The 21,021-nt window shown below is 34.3% G+C and overlaps 1 protein-coding gene across 10 annotated transcripts in view; it reads left to right on the top strand.

Annotated features, from left to right (window-relative positions):
• Positions 1-21,021, top strand: part of nuf (rab11 family-interacting protein nuf) — a 401,721-nt gene that overhangs the window by 261,100 nt on the left and 119,600 nt on the right. For 7 of the 10 annotated variants that reach the window (XM_068363349.1, XM_068363347.1, XM_068363350.1 and 4 more), the window contains 3 exons: positions 14,791-15,011; positions 18,372-18,467; positions 19,737-19,844. In XM_068363349.1, coding sequence (XP_068219450.1) covers positions 14,791-15,011; positions 18,372-18,467; positions 19,737-19,844 — 425 coding nt within the window. The remainder of the gene's footprint in view (positions 1-14,790; positions 15,012-18,371; positions 18,468-19,736; positions 19,845-21,021) is intronic. The other 3 variants (XM_068363354.1, XM_068363353.1, XM_068363351.1) reach the window with 1 other exon arrangement.

The following is a 21,021-nucleotide window of genomic DNA, read 5'->3' as shown; positions in this document are numbered from 1 at the left end:
AGATAGATAACTTGGTTATTTTTAAACAGCTTAAGATGAGCATTCACTTTTTCTTTAATTATTTTTTTACTGTCTTTTGCCCTTTAATTAATTTCAAGTCATTTTGATTAATATTGTAATATACATGTGTATTTTGTAATTAAAAGTGATATATTAATTCAGATATAAACTTAGTAAGTAAAGATGATGATAATGAGTTATATGCGTAGCCGATTAAAACTTCAAAGTTAACCTGAGAATCATTAGCATAAATTTAATTTTTTATGTTCCCCGTCATGCTAAGCGTTTCCTTTGAGAGAGAGAGAGAGAGAGAGAGAGAGAGAGAGAGAGAGAGAGAGAGAGAGAGAGAGAGAGAGAGAGAGAGAGAGACTTTTCATAAAAAAGTGAGCGAGAATCCACGGTTCAATTACTGCTCCAACTTTGGGATTTTTCTCCTGGCTCCGTTTTCCCTGACTTTCCTTATAATCTCTCCTCCTCCAAAGTCGGGTGCTACCTATGTCAGGATGCCAAAAAACTTTAAATCAATCAATCCATCAATGAACCCTTATTGCAGACTTCTAGTTCTCCTCGGGCCTTGAGTGGATGCATAAGATGGTTATTTAAGTTACTTGGTTTCTTGGTCCTTGAATCTGATAAGTAGAAAACTATCTGTTTTGATGTTACTACACTCGATTGACCATCCAATTTGCAATTCCCTTCACACCAAAAGCTCCGTGGAAATATTTATTATTATTATTATTATTATTATTATTATTATTATTATTATTATTATTATTATTATACATCCCTAATTGGAAAAGCAGGATGTTATAAGCCCTGGGGCCCCAACGGGGAAAATAGCCCAGTGAGGAAATGAAACAAGGAAAAATGAAATATTTTAAGAACAGTAACAACATTAAAATAAATATTTCATATATAAACTTTAGATAATTTAACAAAACAAGAGGAAGAGAAATTAGATAGAATAGTGTGCCCGAGTGTACCCTCAAGCAAGAGGTCCAAATTAGTTATGATAGCTGTCTACTTCTGTATTATTGCCACTATATCTGATATATTGTTCTTAATTGTCTTAGTTAGTATTTAGTGTTTGTTTAAACAAAGCATAATAGCGAAAACCTTTATTTTTTATCTGGTTTTATCGGAAAGACAAGTTTACAAAGTTGAACAGTACAGTAATATCGTATTGTTTAAATCTTGTTAGTAGAGTTCCACGGTTTCAGAATACGATCCAGTGACTAAAACTTTCAATAAATGATTGGTCAAGAGCTGTTTTTAACTCCCGTGATATTTGCCTGAAGTTCATATGTTTACATTTCGCATCGGGAGGCTTAATTTGAATACCAGCTCTTTGTTATTATTATTATTATTATTATTATTATTATTATTATTATTATTATTATTATTATTATTATTGTTGTTGTTGTTGTTGTTGTTTATTGTCGTTGTTGGTATTATTATTATTGTTATTATTATTATCATTATTATTATTATTATTATTATTATTATTATTATTATTATTATTATTATTATTATTATTAACAAGCTGCAACCTTAGTTGAAATGGGGCAACCTTTTTATATCATGTTCTATTTTCGAACCATCTGATGATTTACAGTAGGAAATAGAATCTCCCTGTCTATTCGGAAGGACGAAATTGTCTCGATGCACCGTTTGATTCAGAATCAAACGCCCTGGTCTGAAGTGGTGGCAGATAATTACGTTTACCTCATGGGAGGCTGTGGAAAGTTAAAGCCTGGTCTGGTAAAGTTAGTTTTAACAGCATCAAGTTAACATTTTATTTCGAACTATCTTGTCATATGTAAATTCTTTGTGTCCCGGGGTATGTCATTTTTTGTATTTATCATAATAATATTGATGATTTACTTTTGATTTCCTAGGTTTATTATAACAATTGTGGTGTTATTTATTGATATATTTTGCTATTAAACGAATTCAGGTTTATTCTTCTCTGATTATAATCTAGAGATTGGGAATTAGGATAATAATTTTTTTTTGGAGATCTATTTTACAAGTTCGTTCAAATTCCAGAATTCACTTTCTATGTTGTTACTCTTCTTAAGATATTTTATTTTTCCTTTTTTCCTTTCCTCACTGGGCTATTTTCCCTGTTGGAGCCCCTGGGCTTATAGCATTCTGCTTTTCCAAGTATTAGCAAGTATTAGTAATAATAGTAATAGTAATTACTTTAATGGAGGGTCATAGATCTTAAGTAAGAGAAAAATAAAGTTCTCTCCTCTCATATGAGGTTGATTCTCCGTCTCTCTCTCTCGTGTAGATTAGATTCTTGCTGCTTGTTTTATGACAGGTGGTGATAAAGTGGGGTTTCTCTCACGTCGGATGTGTCAAATATTGGGAGAGAAATAGACCGCGAAAATAGATTTGGCAGGATTGACAACGGTCTTCATATCGAAGTCTATTGGCTTCGCTACTTGTACGGTTTAGGTTGACATTTTCGTTCGATGTGGCTATGCAATGACAGGGTAGTGAACTGACATTCTTGGAGAATGTGTGTATTTGTTGTATATATATATATATATATATATATATATATATATATATATATATATATATATGTATGTATGTATATAATGTATTTGTATATATCTATCTATCTATCTATCTATATATATATATATATATATATATATATATGTATATATATGTATGTATATAATGTATTTGTATCTATCTATCTATCTATATATATATATATATATATATATATATATATTATATATATATAGAGATAGATAAATGGATAGATAGATAGATAGGCATATATATATATATATATATATATATATATATATATATATATATATATATATATATATATATATATATGTATATATATATATATATATATATATATATATACTGTATATATATACACATATTTGTGTATATATACACACACATACAACAAATACACACATTCTGTAAGAATATCAGTCCACTACTCTTGTTATTGCATAGCCACGTAGAACAAAAATGTCAGTCTAACAGTCTGTGCGTGTATTTTATGTAAACGATTCTTGTTTACTTGATAAAACAAAGGGGGAACCGAGGAGCTTTATATAATTCAGGTCCTATCTATACCACTTTTCAAAAAATGCTTTGAAAGGCCGCATGAATACACACTTCTGTTCATTTGAATTCTATGATGCATTTTTGACGTTAAAAATTTGCTTTATAAAGATGGGTCGTGAATTTCCGGTATCATAATGTTAACTTGGAAGTCTTATTAGATAAAATACCAAAGCTGATCCTGTTCCTATTTTTTTTTTTTTATGTTTTAGACCAGAAAAAAAATCAGTTGATTAATTTCAAGATTAAAAAAAAATATTTAAAGGTTTATTTTTTTTTTTTTTTTGTATAAAGAGAAAGTTGCGAGTATTGAAATCAAAATAATAATAAAAAAATTTTACTTTTTCATTCAAGAATTTCCGTGTCTAGTTGTCTTATAAGCTCTTCATGTAAGTGGGTTGACTGGTTTTATTTCTTGGTTTTGGGCATATCTAATTTTTCGTATTTTATACTTTTGACAGCGCTATTTTTTTTATTTGACAATAGTGATAAAAACGTTATTTCTTATAGCAGGTGAACGATCGTTTTAAAATACTAGACAAAGAAGAACGAGTCGGTAACCGTTATATTTAATTTTCATTATTATTCTGTAGGGTTTTGCAATTTTGTCCAACTTGTAACTTTTTTGGAGACAGATTTATTCTATGGAATAAAGAATGGTGGTGCTCTATATAGACCTTATCATTGATGCGGTGTTGTGGACGTTTGTGTGGTGGTTGTTAGTGATGTTATTGGTTATGTGATTGTTTAGTGTTGATGTGTTGATGTTAGTGTGTACTGTTGTTGGTCGTTGTGTATGCATGTAATATACGTGTCTCTGTACCTTACTCCAGCCGAAATGACCACCAAGGACAACAGACAATAGCCACTGAAGTAATGAAGAATTTTGTCCTTTGTCAAAAGGGAAATCTAAAAAAATTCAGCAATTGGAAAAAAAATGTAGACGTAATGGTAGCTTTACGTGGAGATGGGGGTGGGGGGCGTATGTGTTATTTGGGAGTGGGACGACTCGCCTCTGGATAACGTCGGACATATCAGACTTCTTAGATAATACAACAGAAGAGATGACGTACACGCTGACATTTCCATTGGCCTTTAAATTGGTTAGATTTTCAAGGGCGACAAAGCGAGTCTTGGCGGTTTCGTCTTTTTTATCTTCTCTTCTAGGAAGCTAAATCGATCCGGAATATCAGTCAGGTCAGGTTTCATCTACCTCCTAATCCACTTTGTCTTACCCCTTCCCCTCTCCCCCCTCCCCCTCCCCCCTCTATTCTTGATAATACCTCGTCTACCCCCACCTGCCAAGTGCCATTACATTGAAATAACGATCGAATAAAAATTGTAAGCCGTCTGTAGGCCGCAAGCCAATACTAGTTCGTTTTTTTTTTCGGTCTTATGTTACGTAAAGGTTGGAGAGGGTTATCGAAACACCTATCAACTATCAGCCTTTTGGCTGATGTTTTTGACAGTAAACAGAGTAATGAAAAACTTGAACTTCCTCATTCCTGTTTTCCTGAGGCTAAACTAACTAGTTTAGCTTTTCGATCTCGTGAGATTAAAGCTCTGTTGATGGACCTTGATGCTTATGGAGGTGTAGACCCAAATGGTATTTTTCCTTTGTTTTTTATAAAGACAGCAGATTTCTTAGCTCCAAAGTTATCTGTTATTTTGCGCAAGTTAGCAAGAAGAGGAGCTTTTAGCACTAGTTGGAGAATTGGTAATGTTACTCCTCTATGTAAATGTGTTTGTGGTAGCTCAAGTCCCACTGATTACCGCCCAATTTCCATAACTCCCATATTATCTAAAGTTTTTGAACGTCTTCTGGCAAAACGTCTTAACAGGTTTGCTGAAGGTAATCATCTACTCCCTAGTTTGCAATTTGGTTTTCGTAAAGGCCTTGGAGCATGTGATGCCCTTCTTACAATCTCCAATGCTGTACAGAAATCCCTTGATTGTGGTCGGGAAGTTCGTATGATTGGCCTTGATTTTAGTGCTGCCTTTGACCGTGTTAATCATGAGGCCCTTGTATTCAAACTGAAACAGTTGGGAGTGTTTTAAGTAATAGATCTCAAAGAGTTGTTGTTGATGGGCACCATAGTGATTATAGGAATGTTATATCCGGTGTTCCACAGGGTAGTGTTCTTGGCCCATTACTTTTCATACTATATACACATGACATGTGGTTTGGCCTTGAAAACAAGCTTGTTGCATATGCAGATGATGCTACTCTCTTTGCATCAATTCCATCCCCTGAATGTAGATCTAGGGTTGGTGAATCCCTTAATAGAGATTTAGCTAGAATTAGTGCATGGTGCAAATTATGGGGTATGAAGTTGAATCCTAACAAAACTCAAAGTATGATTGTAAGTAGGTCAAGGACGGTGGCTCCTCAGCATCCGGATCTCAGTATTGATAATGTTTCTTTAAATATGTATGACTCTTTCAAAATTTTAGGTGTGATTCTCGACAGTAAATTTACTTTTGAGAAACATATAAGGTCTGTGTCTTCTTCAATTGCACAAAAAATAGGCTTATTGAGAAAGTCTTTCAAGATTTTCGGTGATCAATCTATTCTGAAGAAGTGTTTTAATTCTTTCATTTTACCTTGTTTTGAGTATTGTTCTCCTGTCTGGTCTTCAGCTGCTGATTCTCATCTTAATTTGTTGGACAGAAACTTACGGTCGATTAAATTTCTTATTCCTGATCTAGATATTAATCTCTGGCACCGTCGTTCAATTAGTTCATTATGCATGTTGCATAAGATTTTTCATAACTCTAACCATCCTTTACATTCAGATCTCCCTGGACAATTCTATCCTGTTCGTAATACTAGGCAGGCAGTTAATTCTAATAGCCAGGCCTTCTCCATCACGAGACTCAATACTACGCAGTATTCTAGAAGTTTTATTCCAGCTGTTACCAAGTTGTGGAATGATCTTCCTAATCGGGTGGTTGAATCAGTAGAACTTCAAAAGTTCAAAGTTGGAGCAAATGCTTTTCTGTTGACCAGGCGGACATGGGTCTTTTTATAGTTTATTTATGACATATTTGTTTTTGATGTTGTTAATAGTTTATATATGACATGTCTGTTTTGACGTTGTTACTTATTTTAGAATGCTTTATTGTTAATTTGTTCTCTTCATTTATTTATTTCCTTATTTCCTTTCCTCACTGGGCTACTTTTCCCTGTTGGAGCCCCTGGGCTTATAGCATCTTGCTTTTCCAACTAGGGTTGTAGCTTGGATAGTAATAATAATAATAATAATAATAATAGTTTTATTTGATTTATGATTCTTGATATATTTCATATATTTGTGTTAATTGGTAAAATTTTATATTTTCTGTATGTAAAGTCTTAATTTTTTTATTGGGTAAAATTCTCCTGTTATTACCAGGACTGACTACTGTAACTCCATCTATTGAAATTTACCAAAACTACAACTTAAGAAATTCCAAAACATAACAAACAGAGGAGCAAGACTGATAAAAGGTTCCCCACCTCAAGAATGGATCACTCCTTTACTAATTGATTTACACTGGCTGCCTATTAAAGCGAGAATTGAGGTTGAAATATGTACAATAACCTATCAAGTTATCCGAATCGGACGTCCAAAATATCTAAGGGAATTGTTACATAATGTGCAGCCAACAAATCGTGTCGACACGAGAATAATTAGATAGTTTCAAATTATTGGAACTTATATATGTCTACCTCCTTGATGTCTAGAGCCTTAAATATGTTGCCCCAAGGCAATAAGCTCCTATGTGACATATGAAAGATGGAAGATATTAAGGCTTTCAAAATTAAATTAAAGACTTTCTCGTTCTGTGAGTGCTTCGATGGTGACGATTTAATAATGAACGAACAATATGTTGTGTGAAATAATGAATGCTTTCGAACGATCATGATAAAATGACTGTGGAGGTCCTGAAAGAGTAGGGTTCCCTTGCTGTATAGGATCATAAAAACAGCCCTCAAAGAAAAGTAAGTTAAGTAAGGACCTGGAATGCTGAAATATTGACACTTGATGATGCCAAAGAGAGAGAGAGAGAGAGAGAGAGAGAGAGAGAGAGAGAGAGAGAGAGAGAGAGAGAGAGAGAGAGAGAGAATATTGTCTGACAGATGGTCGATTGTTATGTACACGTGTTTCTTACCGATGAGGAAGAAGACCCATATTCAAGGTCGTGTTTCTTCCGCTTCTTTGACCTTACAAGGTTTAGTTTGTGGTAAACAACTCTTGCGTTGACTAAGCAACGTCTTTTGCTCTTGATAAAGGAATGGCTCTTATATATGCTTTCTCGTTGTTTTATATTTACGCGATAATTCAATTTTTATTGTTACAATCTAGTATGTAATAGATTGATTTGATAGTTATTTTATTTTACTTGTGCACTTGTTGGTTTAATATATATTTAATTTACATAGCCTTTTATTAATATTTTCAAAAACGAAAATTTTTGCAGCTAAGATTGAGATACCATAAATCTAATGATTTTTATATTTTCCTTTTATAACCTTAATTCGTCGTTTTATCTCTTGTCGTGAATCGACCTCAATTTATGTCTTCAGGCTTTCCCAGTTATATCTTCCTAATGGTCTTTGTGATCTAAAGTATTTACGATGGAAATAATCAATATATTTTCCCAAATTCATAAATTCTCGGTGAATTATACATTTTGGAATGTATTGTCTCGGATTAGTGTTTTATCATGTGATTTATAGATTTATATTGCCTCTTGACCGCCCCAAACATTTAATCAGGTCTTCATACTTATTCACTTTAAAAATGTGGGATTAATTCATCATATTTCCAGAATCTCTCATTAGAGGCAAGCTCCAGATCCCAATATCATTCGCTTGATAATCTTTAGTGGCGAGGACACAGATTAGTTCCTCATCTTCTGGGTCATTTTGGAGACTGGGCAATCTCTAGCTCGCATTGGCTGTATAAGTTATAGATTTTGTGAATTTCGGTAAGAAATGGTGTTATTGTTTAATGAATTGTTAATAGGGACGAAATTACTCAAATTAGTAACGGCAATCTACCTTTATAGTTTCAACTTAAGAACACCAGACATTGTTATTGCAACGCTAACCAATATTGTTCGAAGAACTCGCAAATTGACCAACATATTTCACATGGCCTCAAAGGAATACGTTGTTACGTTTGCTGTTTCCTCACAGGTGACTCGATCGATGTCTTGTGCGAGTACTGAAGGTCATTTAATGGAATTATGGCCATTAATATGCAACGCGTGACCCCTTGTCTCCAGTACCCTTTTAGGACATCATCTTATCAATGCTAATCTTTCTTTCGTTAAGAAAAGTGATGAATTACTAACCACACTGATCTGGCGAAGTAAAGCAACATTTAGGAAAAGTTGACTGCAAGAACCTCTCTCTCTCTCTCTCTCTCTCTCTCTCTCTCTCTCTCTCTCTCTCAGCAGGAAATCCAGATTTTAAGAAGTATTAAAGACAACCTTGATGAAATATATCGCAGTTGGGATTTTTATTATCCTAAGTGTATGCCTATATGGTTACCGTACCTAAGTGAAAGTATGGTTAGTTATCCTATTGAAATGGTTATTTCTGTAGTCGTCAGTGTTATTTCTGAATCTGCTTATACTTTAATCCTCTCAAAGCTTGCGAAAATTCTAGCTTTCACGTTTCTTAATACTAGTGAAAAATTAAGAGGCTGTTTTTTCTGTCCTCGTCTTCTCATAAGCAGTTCAAGGTTGTTCAAGATGATCTACAAATGATCGATAATCCCCATACACGTTTACTTCCCGTTGGAAAGGCTCCCTTATAGCTTCAATTTTAAAGTGAAATGGCAAAAGAAGCCTTGAAAGGAGCTCCATTAATGTTTGGTCATTTCCTTGATAAGTATAAGTACAGTATACGTTAAAATAATTTTGTTTCTGTGTAAGTTGTGCAGAAAAACGTAAAATACTTGTAAGACATAATTATCACTTCTCGTGCGTTTGATATCTGATAGATACACATCTCTTGGAATATTGGGTATGAGAGGCAAAGAAGCCTTGAAAGGAGCTCCATTACTGTTTGGTCATTTCCTTTATAAGCATAAGCTGATAAGTATACGTTAAAGTAGTTTTGTTTCCGTGTCAGTTGTGCTGAAAAACGTAAAATACTTTTAAGACAATTATCACTTCTCGTGTGTTTGAAATTTGAAAAGATACACATCTATGGGAATATTGCGTATGAGAGGCCGTTAGTTTCTCGTAGTCTTGCATAAATACGAGTGAGTGGGGTCGACATATTCCAAGAAACCTGAAGATTTAAATGTCACCCCAAATGCTACTGTTAAGTTTTAACGAGGATTACTTAGAAGGAAAAACTTGATTTACATATGCAAATCATTTAGATTTTGAAGAGAACATGGTGATGAATATAAATGTCTTTTTGATTGCATTGACTTTTTAGTGATTTTATTTTTCTTGCTCTTAAATAAAAATACATCCAAGAATAGTTTTGAGTCTTTAATCTGTCAATTTAAATAAAAATTTCTCAGTTGGAGAAACTGTTGCCTCAATTAAACTCTTTCCGGACCTAAATTTTCTGAAAAGAAATGATTTTGAGAGATTATTCAGAGTATAGTACTATTAGTTTTTGACAAGGTAGTCATTATGGAGTCGGGTAATAAGGATATTCCATTATTCAATGAATACTGCTATGTGTATTGCAAATGAGGAAAGCATTTATTCAGTGACATCATTCATCAGACTAGGTAATATTTTCACAAGGTTTCCTAGCTACCCCATCGCAAAATCAAACATACTTCCATGCAAGGTCCTTTAAATCCGAGTGTATTTAAAGGACCTTGAGATTATTTAAAAGGCCTTGCTTCCAGGTATAGTGGAAAGGAGGTTTGGATGAGAAGAATAAGAGAGAAAAATACTTAATTTTAAGAAAATACAAATTAGTGGGATGAACTCTTAATAAACTTTTACTGACCACTTTAAGCCTTAAGTTTCAATTTATTTTCCTTTTACTGGAGTAATTTTTATGGCACCCATATTCATGTGGCAAATTAAAAAGTCCCTTTTATCATGGATCCTTTGGTCATTTAGGTCCAGGTTTTCACCATTTATTTCAAAGCATTGTTGTGTGGGGTTCTTTATGACTCTTAAGACCCTAGGCCTTTCCGTTTATGGCGGCTTTATGGTGATTTTTAAGCCACATAAAAGGTCAAGGCAATTATGTCCTTTCCTGGTGGCTTAACTTATATGACCTTGGCGTTGGTGACCTTGGAATTTGTGACGCCTTTTTATAGATTGAAATAGATCAATGAGTAGATCAACTTAAATGACGTTGGTGTAGATGACCTTGGGATTTGTGACGTCTTTTTATAGATTGACATCGATCGATGAATTAATCTTGACCTTGAATGTTTCTTTACCTTGTACTTGATTTTTTTTCATTACTATTTTTTTTTATCCCACAATGTTTGTGTAGTTTGCTAATGTTTTAATAAAACTATTAATTTTCTTTAAGATATTTATAATTTCTTTCGCTTTTTAGTGTCCATTCTACTTTCTGATTCAGAGTTACCTTTAGCTTTTTGTGCACATTTCGAATCCAGTGTGTGCCGGTATTTTGAGTTTTCGGTTCCATAGTCTTTTGGGTTAACAAGATCGCACCCCTGAGATGGCTTAGGAATGTTAATTGCAGAACGTGACGGCCTTCGCTCCTGAAGCGTGGCTGAAGCTAAACATGTGTCTTTTCAGAGCTTGCGTGACTTTAACATTTGTAATGGTTGTTAAAACGTTGGTTACTACAAATCTTGCGTGTTACCGATCAGGTATTTTTTCTTTATTCACAAGTATATACACGCAGAATGTGAATGAATATCAAATGGAGTTATCTCTAGAAGACTATTAGCTAAGCTTCAGATTCATTGGCCATTATAGATCACTGTGTGTTCTGTTAGTCTTTCAAGATATACACCTGTTGTACTGTCATTTCAATAAATTTTATTTTGTGGGCATTCGATATTTGATAGCTAAACACCTTGGTGTGGTGTTAGGTCTTCTATTAATTTCACATGTTTTACATTCTAGCTTCGATATATACGAACCTATTGTGGTTTGTCTTCAGTATATTACACTTTGTATGTGATTGATCTTCAATAGATCATAACCTGTTAGTCTTTGATAAAGTTCACCTGATATATGTATTGAGACCGATTTAAATTAACTAAGTTGGCTGCACTGATAAAAATTTGCCGTAATGAAGCGGTAAATGGCTAGCAACATTTATTCCAGGATTTTTACCTTTTCAAAAACATATATTGACGTTAAGGAATGATATTACGGTCACCAACCCGTAAAAGATAATAATGAAGTAAGGTAAAATTACGGTCGTCTATATTTTCCTGAAATACGGCTGGTAACAGTATATTTTTATGGAGAATTTCCGATTAAAATTACGATTTTTTAAGTGTGCAGTTAAAGAGAATGCATTGCAGGTGTGTAGCGTCAATACCAGTTATTAGATCGCTGTACACATAAAGGCAGTTTACTAGGGATTTTAAGCTCCCTTACCTAGTATGACACTTATTCCCAATACTTTTATGATATATTGCTTCAGAACCGAAGGCCATGTGTGGCTTCACCAGTCTTAAGGACTTTTCAAGGTGCAAGAGTCTTAGCTGGCAAACCTTGGCATTGCTCTACAGTCTAATATCACTTTGTTCCATTTTTTAAAGATGACAATAATGATGATAACAAATGGCGATGGATGAGTTCTTTTCGTATACATTATTGTCAGCTTTAGTTATTTACAATTAAAATAACTACATAGATATTTTTAAATTTCAAATATTTGCCAAATGCCTTGACTTTTGGATTTTAAGGGTTTGCTACATTACCCTATAGTGCAAAAGGTCCTAGGATATTTATTGTGAAAAAGGTGACTCTAGAGGTCAAATGTATTTTTTTTAATCGGTGTCCCACAGTCTGGAAGTTCCAGAATTACTCAATTACAGAGAAGTGGTAAGTTAGTGATCAGTATTGCTAGTCTTCGAACCATCCAAACAAACCCTGTGCCTGACATATGGTGGAACTGCTAAATTGCATACAGCATTGCGCAAACAGTATTGTGTAAATGAATGGAAGTCTCGGTTGCGAAAGCTTCATGACTGTCCTCTAAATGGTATGCATTTTTTTTGTCAAAGCATGAGATACTGTACGTAGGTGCATTCGACATATGAAAAGTGCATTGTCATGTCATAGTATGTAAGCAATTTTGTACGGATGGCTAGTAAAGCAAGAAGGCTTAATGCATATCGTTCTTCTATGAATCAGCACTTCATCTTTTCTTTTTTTTTTATTCTCCAAAAGACTGATATTGATGGATAGATAAATATTATTCTGTATGGATATCGCAGACTTTTTAGTGTACCTTTTATGATTACACCGCACAGAGATAATATAATGTTTAATGCAAAGTTCTCGAGTGACATAGCCTACTTTTTAATGTTTTCGATTCTTATAGGTAATATATATATATATATATATATATGTATATATATATATATGTATATATATATATATTATAGATAGTAGGTTGGCCAGGTCACCAGCCACCCGTTTTTACTATTGCTAGAGAGTTATTGGGTCTTTTGACATGCCAGACAGTACTACATTGGATCCCTCTCTCGGGTTAGGCTTATTTTGTCTTTGCCTACACATACACCTAGTAGTCTGGCCTATTCTTTCTATATTCTCTTCTGCCCTCATACACCTAGCAACACTGAGATTACCAAACAATTCTTCCTTCAAGGGGTTAACTAATGCAATGTAATTATTATCATCATCATCATCATTATTATTATTATTATTATTATTATTATTATTATTATTATTATGATTAATTGATAAGCTACAACCCTAGTTGGAAAAGCAGGATGCTATAAGCCCATGAGCCCCAAAAGGGAAAATAGCCCAGTACGGTAAGGAAACATGGAAGAATAGAATATTTTAAGAACAGTAACCGCATTGAAATGAATATTTCCTACATAAACTATAAAAACTTGAACAAAACAAGAGGAAGAGAATTTAGATTGAATAGTGTGCCCGAATGTACCCGCAAGCAAGAGAATTCTAACCCAAGACAGTGGAAGACCATGGTACAGAGGCTATGGCTTTACCCAAGACAAGAGAATAAAGGTTTGATTTTGGAGTGTCCTTCTCCTAGAAGAGTTGCTTACCATAGCTAGAGTCTCTTCAACCCTTATCAAGAGGAAAGTAGCCAGTGAACAATTACAGTTTTGTAGTTAACCCCTTGGGTGAAGAAAAATTGTTTGGTAATTTTCATGTTGTCAGGTCTATGAGGACAGAAGAGAATCTGTAAAGAATAGGCCAGACTATTCGGTGTATATGTAGGCAAAGGAAAAGTGAACCGTAACCAGAGAGAAGGATCCAATATAGTACTGTGTGGCCAGTCAAAGGACCCCATAACTCTAGCTGTAGTATGTCAACGGGTGGTTGGTGCCCTGGCCAACCTACTACCTAAAATATTGAAATCTTTTAGTTACACTTTTTTAACCAGATTATCGTATACTCGAGGTTGTAGAGATCACGCTTTTGATTAGATACTTAGTTTTGGGTTTTTTGTTTTATGAAAAAAGTAATTATGGACGAATATTTATTTAGAATTTCATATAGTTGTCATAGTTTTGCGTTGGGCGAAGGGTTGTGCCTTTCCAAAAAAAAAATAATAAAAAAACGGGATAATCTGGATTTGATTTAAATTCAATTAAATGCTTTTGACGACCATGGCAGGATGGATTCGAATATCTTTTGAAGTGGGATTTTCCTAGTCTCTAATATTGGTTTTTTTTCAATTTGAATAAATTTATTTTTATGAACGAGTATCCCTGACATGTTCATTTTCTGTCATCTATCAATGTTCTGGTCTTTTCAATTTCAACTTGATTTACTTTTAATTTTGAATTCGTCCTCTCCCGATTTTGTTATAGTAAATTCACGCCACCGATTTCATATCAATAGCAGTGCCCTTTTAGCTCGGAAAGGTTTCCTGATCGTTGATTGGTTAGAATTATCTTGTCCAGCCAATCAGCGATCAGGAAACTTTTCCGAGCTAAAAGGGCACCGCTGCGAGTCGGTGCAAATATGCCTCGCTAAAAGAAATGGGCTATAGTATTGTAGTTTTAAGTTTCTCTACTTGGTCATTTAGGAACCGAAGGCCTTTGGTCAAAATCTTTGTATTTTTATTATTAATGATCTAGAAAAAAAATATAAGGTTCTAATTTCCACCCACAAACACACCACCCTGGATTGGAAAGCGTAATCCAAGGTGGGTCAAATAATCTGTTTCCCGCCCACTCTAGTAGAAGCACAGCCTAACAGTTTATTAATGTTATTTTAGAGCATTTTTAAATCCATAATCTGTTAGAGAAATAGATAAGTGGGGAGGAGATAAAGATTTCCTGTTAATATTGTCAATATGCCATTTTTTCCAAAGTGAACTGGAAAAGTCATTTAACTATCATAAAGGATGATAGATAACTGACAAAAACTCATCTCTTGTTTTGAAGATTTGTGGAACCTTATTCATTGCTTGCTTGATTGATTGATTGATTGATTGCGTGATTGATCAACTTAATGGAATAGGAATTCTAACAAATGTTGTATTTTCAGGATTGTGCACCTGACGGCGATCTTCTCTCCGACTTAGACGCGAGTGGAGGAGCCTGTGCTGTCGGAGGAGTGCTCGTAGGAAGAGGAGGAGGCGTTGCTGTCAACGTGGATGAGGTGAGGATGCCAGGCGACGATCGTGGCTCCCCTTCTTCCCTGACTGACATCGACTCTGCCTTTGGAACTTCGACAGCCTCGCCGGACTCCACCAGGAAGACTCACAGGTAAATGAGCATTGAGCTCCCACTTCAGTATATGCTGTATCCCACCCTTTCTGAGTGGGGATACCTTAATGGGGTGAAAGGTGTTGTGTAATCCCATGAACAGCAAAAGCTGTACTAGTCGGGACCAACCCTACTGGGTTGGTTTGCTGTGAGCGATCATACGAAAATCTCCCATCATCACCAATCCGTAATAGCCAGCGTGATGATGAAAACTGGCCAAACTTCAGACATAAATTGACATGTCTGAGGCCTTTATCCTATAGTAGACTAGAAACGGCTGCGGTAGTTGGTGCTGGGTGCTAAATTTCTCTCCAGAATCTATCCAACAAAAACCCAATCCTAAATTTATGTTTGGACAACCCTTTCTTGCCTCTCAATATATGCAAAACATTTGTTCTGCTTTAGGCGACTGACTGGAATTTCTAATCTCATATTTTGGCAACTACGAGCCCATAGTTTTGTCCATTGGAATAGTTTCAGTTTTCCTGGTATGCCTTTTTGTAGAGGAACTGTTGCTCTTATTCTCTCTGTGGTGACATTGCCGGGGTTTACGCTGTGTTGATTTCTCCCATTTTTTTAATTCATAAAGGTTTGATTTTAGAATTTCTCTCTCTCTCTCTCTCTCTCTCTCTCTCTCATATACTGTATGTGTATATATATATATATATATATGTGTGTGTGTATATATATGTGTGTATATGTGTATATATATGTATATATATGTATATGTGTATATATATGTGTATATATATATATATATATACTGTATATATACATATATATATGTGTGTACATACATACATACATACATATATATATATATATATATATTTAGATTCCCATTAACAATGTAATAGTTACTACTTGTTTGGAAATTGCTGAAGATCTTAGATTCGCACATTTACAATTGCACAATACACCTGTGAATATTTCATGATGTATTTGTTAAGAAAACACAAAATGAAGTAATTGTAGATAAACGGACATTATTAAGAACTCTCTAAGGCTTTAGAGGTCACCTGATTTCTCTAATAGGCACCAGTTGTCAGTTGCGGTTCCATGTATATGATGCAATCGTGGTTAATTATTGTTTTTGTTTATTGCAATCGTAATTAATTACTGTTGCTTTATATGAAAAATTATTTAATAATTACAGTTTATAATGCATGAGTTATAAACGTACAAAAGAAGTATTTTTATGCCAACAGAAGTTCTGTGAACAATCCTAGTTTTTATCCGGCCACCCACGCCCTGACATACATGCACATGGGTGATTTTCACCTCGCCTACGCCCAACCTACACACGATGCTAATAAACACTGAACTACGTGTAATTACAGTTGCACTCTATGTAAATGTACAGTATTTTGTATCTATATACTTCTATCAAAAGTACTACAGAGACATAAAATGAAGGTTAAACTATTTGCAGATAATACACAATTTTACCTCTTCGTGAATGTTATTGGTGATAGCTCCGAAACTTTAAATCACGTTCTTGGTAGTGTTAAGGAATGTATGACAATAAAATAACTAAACTAAATGAAAATGTAATTTAGTTTATATTGGTAGGAGAGAAAAATTACTTCGAAAACTTGGCTCACATCCAAATGAACATAAACATCCTGGTCCGGATATCTAGTAGACTTCGTGACCTAGTTTATTGTCTTAGAAACTGTTATATGCTGTTACCATGATTCACTACTGTAACTACATATTACAATTTACACCTAATGAATAACCAAATATAATTAACAGAGGAGTAAGGTTGATAAAAGGTGTCTCACCTAGATAAAGGATTACTCCTGTACCAATTGAATTCCACTGGCTGCATATTAAAGCCAGATATAGTTTAAGATGTGTGCAATGACTCATAAAATAATCAAAATCGGACGTCCAAAATATCTAAGAATTGATACGCGTCGTGCAGCCAACGAATTGTGTCGACACGTTAATAGTTAGATAGTTTCAAGTTATTAGAACCAATGTTCACTGTAGGTTCTAGAGCTTTCAAATAGGCGACCCCAAAACTATATAATAAGTTCCCGCTAGACGCGAGAAAGACTGAAGATATTAAAGCTTTCTAAAGAAGCTGAAGTCTTTCTTGTTTTCTAAATAAAGATATTAAGGCTTTTAAAAGAAGCTGAAGTCTTTCTTGTTTTCTAAATGCTTCGTTAATGTGGATTTAACAATTGACGTGGAATACGCTGTGTAATACTTTAAGTACCTAATAAATTATACGACAAACAGATCTTATAGTTCCTGTAAGGAACAGAGTTTCCATGTCTAATAGGACCAGAAAAGCAGCCCCTAAATTAAATTAAAATATTAGCTCTTTAGTTTCGTTATCTGGAAAGGAACTAGAACCTTCTTACAAAGGTGAAATCCAATTTGCTGGCACCTATTAAATGCCCTCATCTGATGTCTAGGAGGACTACTCATTACACCTCACAAGATTTTTCCATCACATTAATCCTCGCCCTTCGTCTCTTGTCCCAACATCATCGCTTTCATTTTTTTTCTTTTTTTTTTCCCCACTGCTATTGGTCTCCTGTGAGGCTGGGACCCACCTCCCTTAGCGCTTTTCACTAAGAAAGGAAGTGATGTTTCTGCTTTTCTCTTTTCTCTCTACCTAATTATATATCCCCTCTGAGAGAGTTGGGCTACGTCTTTCCGGGGGGGGGGGGGGGGGGCAGTTATTTGGGGGTGATACTAGGATTTTTTCCACTGGGTTATGATGTCTATAGACTTGTTTTATTCTCTTTTATATACACTTTGGAATTACCTATAATCTCTCTCTCTCTCTCTCTCTCTCTCTCTCTCTCTCTCTCTCTCTCTCTCTCTCTCTCTCTCTCTCTCTCATACACAGTCGACAAAGTCCTTTTATCTTCGTTCTTTCTCTCGCAATAGACTGACTTATTTATTTATCTTATTCTTGCTATTTCACAATTGACCAACTTATTTTATTCTCTAATAACCAAAGTAGTTTAAATAGAGAAACGTGATCCATAAAAATTTGGTGTTCAAGAGCAAAATGGCGGAGTATTATAATTTGAATGATAATTTTTAACTGGTTATCTAGCCCGTAAAAGTTGAACTATTAAAATATATTTCGGGTATAACGTAAGGGCTTTGGTTGAAGAGTGTCTTATCATACATTATCAGTGCTGTTGGGGGACCTATCTCTCATTGTATCTTAGTGAGTGGATGGTGCCTAGGCCATGTTTCTTCGAGTTGATAAGAACATATTTTGTTCACATCACTTGACATTAGTTGTTAAATATTGAAGTATAACAATTTTTTAATCAAATTAAATGTATTAATTTTTTTATCATACTAATTTTTGCCTCATCATTTCAGTGGTTGTTCGAGTATGAGTGACCGAGATGAAGAAGTATTTGCATGTAATGGAGAAGCTGACGATATAGATTGTGACTCCGATACAGCTCATATGGGGTAAGATTCTCAACTCTTACGTACTCATTTAATATGTAGGATTGCTCTATGGAGTCTTGTATTTGACATACTTGATCCTGTAATAGTAATGCTTGCTAACGAAAGCATTCCAATCTAACCTATATTAGGTTTTTATGGACCAAACGTTACAGTGTATCCTCTTCAACTACAAATTGAATAAGGGAACTGTATAATAAACACTATGGATCTTTATGAAAGGACTATAATATTAATTTTTTTTATTGAATTTTTGTAATTCTTGGACACTTTCCATTCTACTTTCTGTTTTTCAAGTGGGTACAGAAGAAAGATTTAAAATAAGCTAAGAATATTATTACTGTACAAGAGTTGTGGAGAATTTGTAAGATATCTAAGATTCATGCATAGCGCAGACAATTAATAATCATAACTTAGTCATGATGATTGGTCGAAATATCTAAGGATAACAAATGATGTTTCAGAGAGGATAAGATGGTAGATTGTCTAAATTTTTGTCTAAATTTCACTTTGTCTCTGAATTATTGTTATATGCTGGTTTTTATAAGGAAACAAATGTATTATGAGCAACCAACTGCATATCACCAAATTGAAATATTCTCTATGGGTAATTTATTGTTTATGGCTGTTTCCATGTGAGAGGTTTGTCATAGACTGTAAGCACAAGGCTGCTTTATTTTACAGCTGTTTTCATGTATATAATTGTGTAAAGGTTTTCAAGTTAACAAATACATATTTAAATCAAGAGAACTTACATCACTAAATATACTTGAATACAGTATGTGCTATGCATCATGATGAATATATGTTCATAAAAAAGGGAATTTTACATATAATTACAGTAATGTGATTACTCAGTACAGTACAAGATGTTTTCAGGTTACAAGGTCATTTCTTTTATCCTGATTTCATTGGTGCTTACAAAGACATTATGGTATTTTCTAAAAAATACAAATAGAAATCAAAACTAATGGCATATTAATTCCAGATACAGTACGGTGGAAAGGAAATGTTTGGAGTTCAATTTGTAAAATATAATCTTGTATATGTATATAGCTTTTTTATATATTCTAGGATGTGATCCACATTTAATCTCCTGAAATTAACTTGTTTCTCTTGTTATTTTTGTATTTATTGTACTATACAGTATATAAACTTACATATAAATTAAGTTAGTTGAAATCCAGTACAGATGTTCCCAAGTCCTGCAGATCTTACGTCGAAGTTATTCATTGTTCATCTGACTACTAATTCAAATCCTTTGACCCACAGTGATGAACTAGATGACTCCATGAGAGGTCCGCCTCACTCTCTCCCTCCAAGTAATTTTAGTCGTAGGAACTCATGGGTTCGCAGGTCTTTAAGAGGATCTTCGTCCAGGTATTGATATCACTTGAATTGACTTACGTGCACATTTAATTTGTATTCTTTAGCTCCTAAACCAGGTGGCAGGCAATTAGCACAGTTTCCTATGGCATACACAAATTGCAGCCGCATGAGGCAGTAAACAGCTCTGGTGTTTGTATTGCATGAATTTTTTTTTCTGCATTGGGAAAGTTTGGTGCTACTGGAGATTTGTTTAAAATTGCATTGCTTATAAAAATTCTTTAGCCCAATTCTGCATAACACAATTTTTGCTTCTCAGCTGGTGTGTGACTCTCCTAGTCAAAACTACTCTTTACAAGTGTAATAGATTCCTCTTCAATATCCTATATACGGTAGTATTAATTATATGGAATAATGCACAATAGATTTTTACTTTGGGCTTTCATAAATCATTAGCAAACTACAAAAATATAATTATGGGACTACCTTTACAAAACTGACACTTGAAATCTAGGGAACAAGTGAGAAATTACATCGGTTAATTTCTTAAATCTTAGTTTTTAAATATTTAACTTAGCCGGTGAATATATAATAGCTGAGCCTCTGGCGGCTCGACAGAAAAACACACAAAAACTCGCGAGCTATCGCTATGAAGGTTGCGGGTGTGCCCACTAGCGCCAACTATCGGCCAGATACCGCATATACATGTAAACAGACTCAATTTTTCTCTGTCGGCCTTAACGACAAGACGTATCAATACTCGCTGTATAACCTGGAGTTTTCTCAACATATTTGGTGAAGTACTTCCTTTTGGTTTGAGCTTTCGCAGTGCAGGTGTTTTATCTTCAACTTAAATCTTGAATTCGTTTTTGGATAGATTTAATTTTTGATGACTTTGGATTGTTTTTTGGACTTTCTTTGACTTTTAAATGGCCGACCCTTCCCTTAGTACGGAAGTGTGTTTTAGGCTTTTAGCAATTATCTTATCACGTTATAAATTAATTATAGATTTTCCTCTATATATTTTATATCTCAACCGCCTTTATTAGGCCTCTTCGATTAGCTTTCCATTTATAATAAACATCAAGATAAATTTTAATGATTTGTTTATATGCGACCTTTCCTATTCCTCCTCTAATCCGAGAGTAGGCGGTCCTAACTTGGAAACCAAAGTTAAACAACGTTGAGCCCTTTCAATCGTAAATAACTTTTACAGAGCAAATGATTTAAA

Source organism: Palaemon carinicauda, chromosome 40 (genome assembly GCF_036898095.1).
Source record: "Palaemon carinicauda isolate YSFRI2023 chromosome 40, ASM3689809v2, whole genome shotgun sequence".
Lineage (NCBI taxonomy): Eukaryota > Metazoa > Arthropoda > Malacostraca > Decapoda > Palaemonidae > Palaemon > Palaemon carinicauda.
Note: the sequence above shows the minus strand (reverse complement) of the source record. Positions and strands in the feature narration are given on the sequence as shown.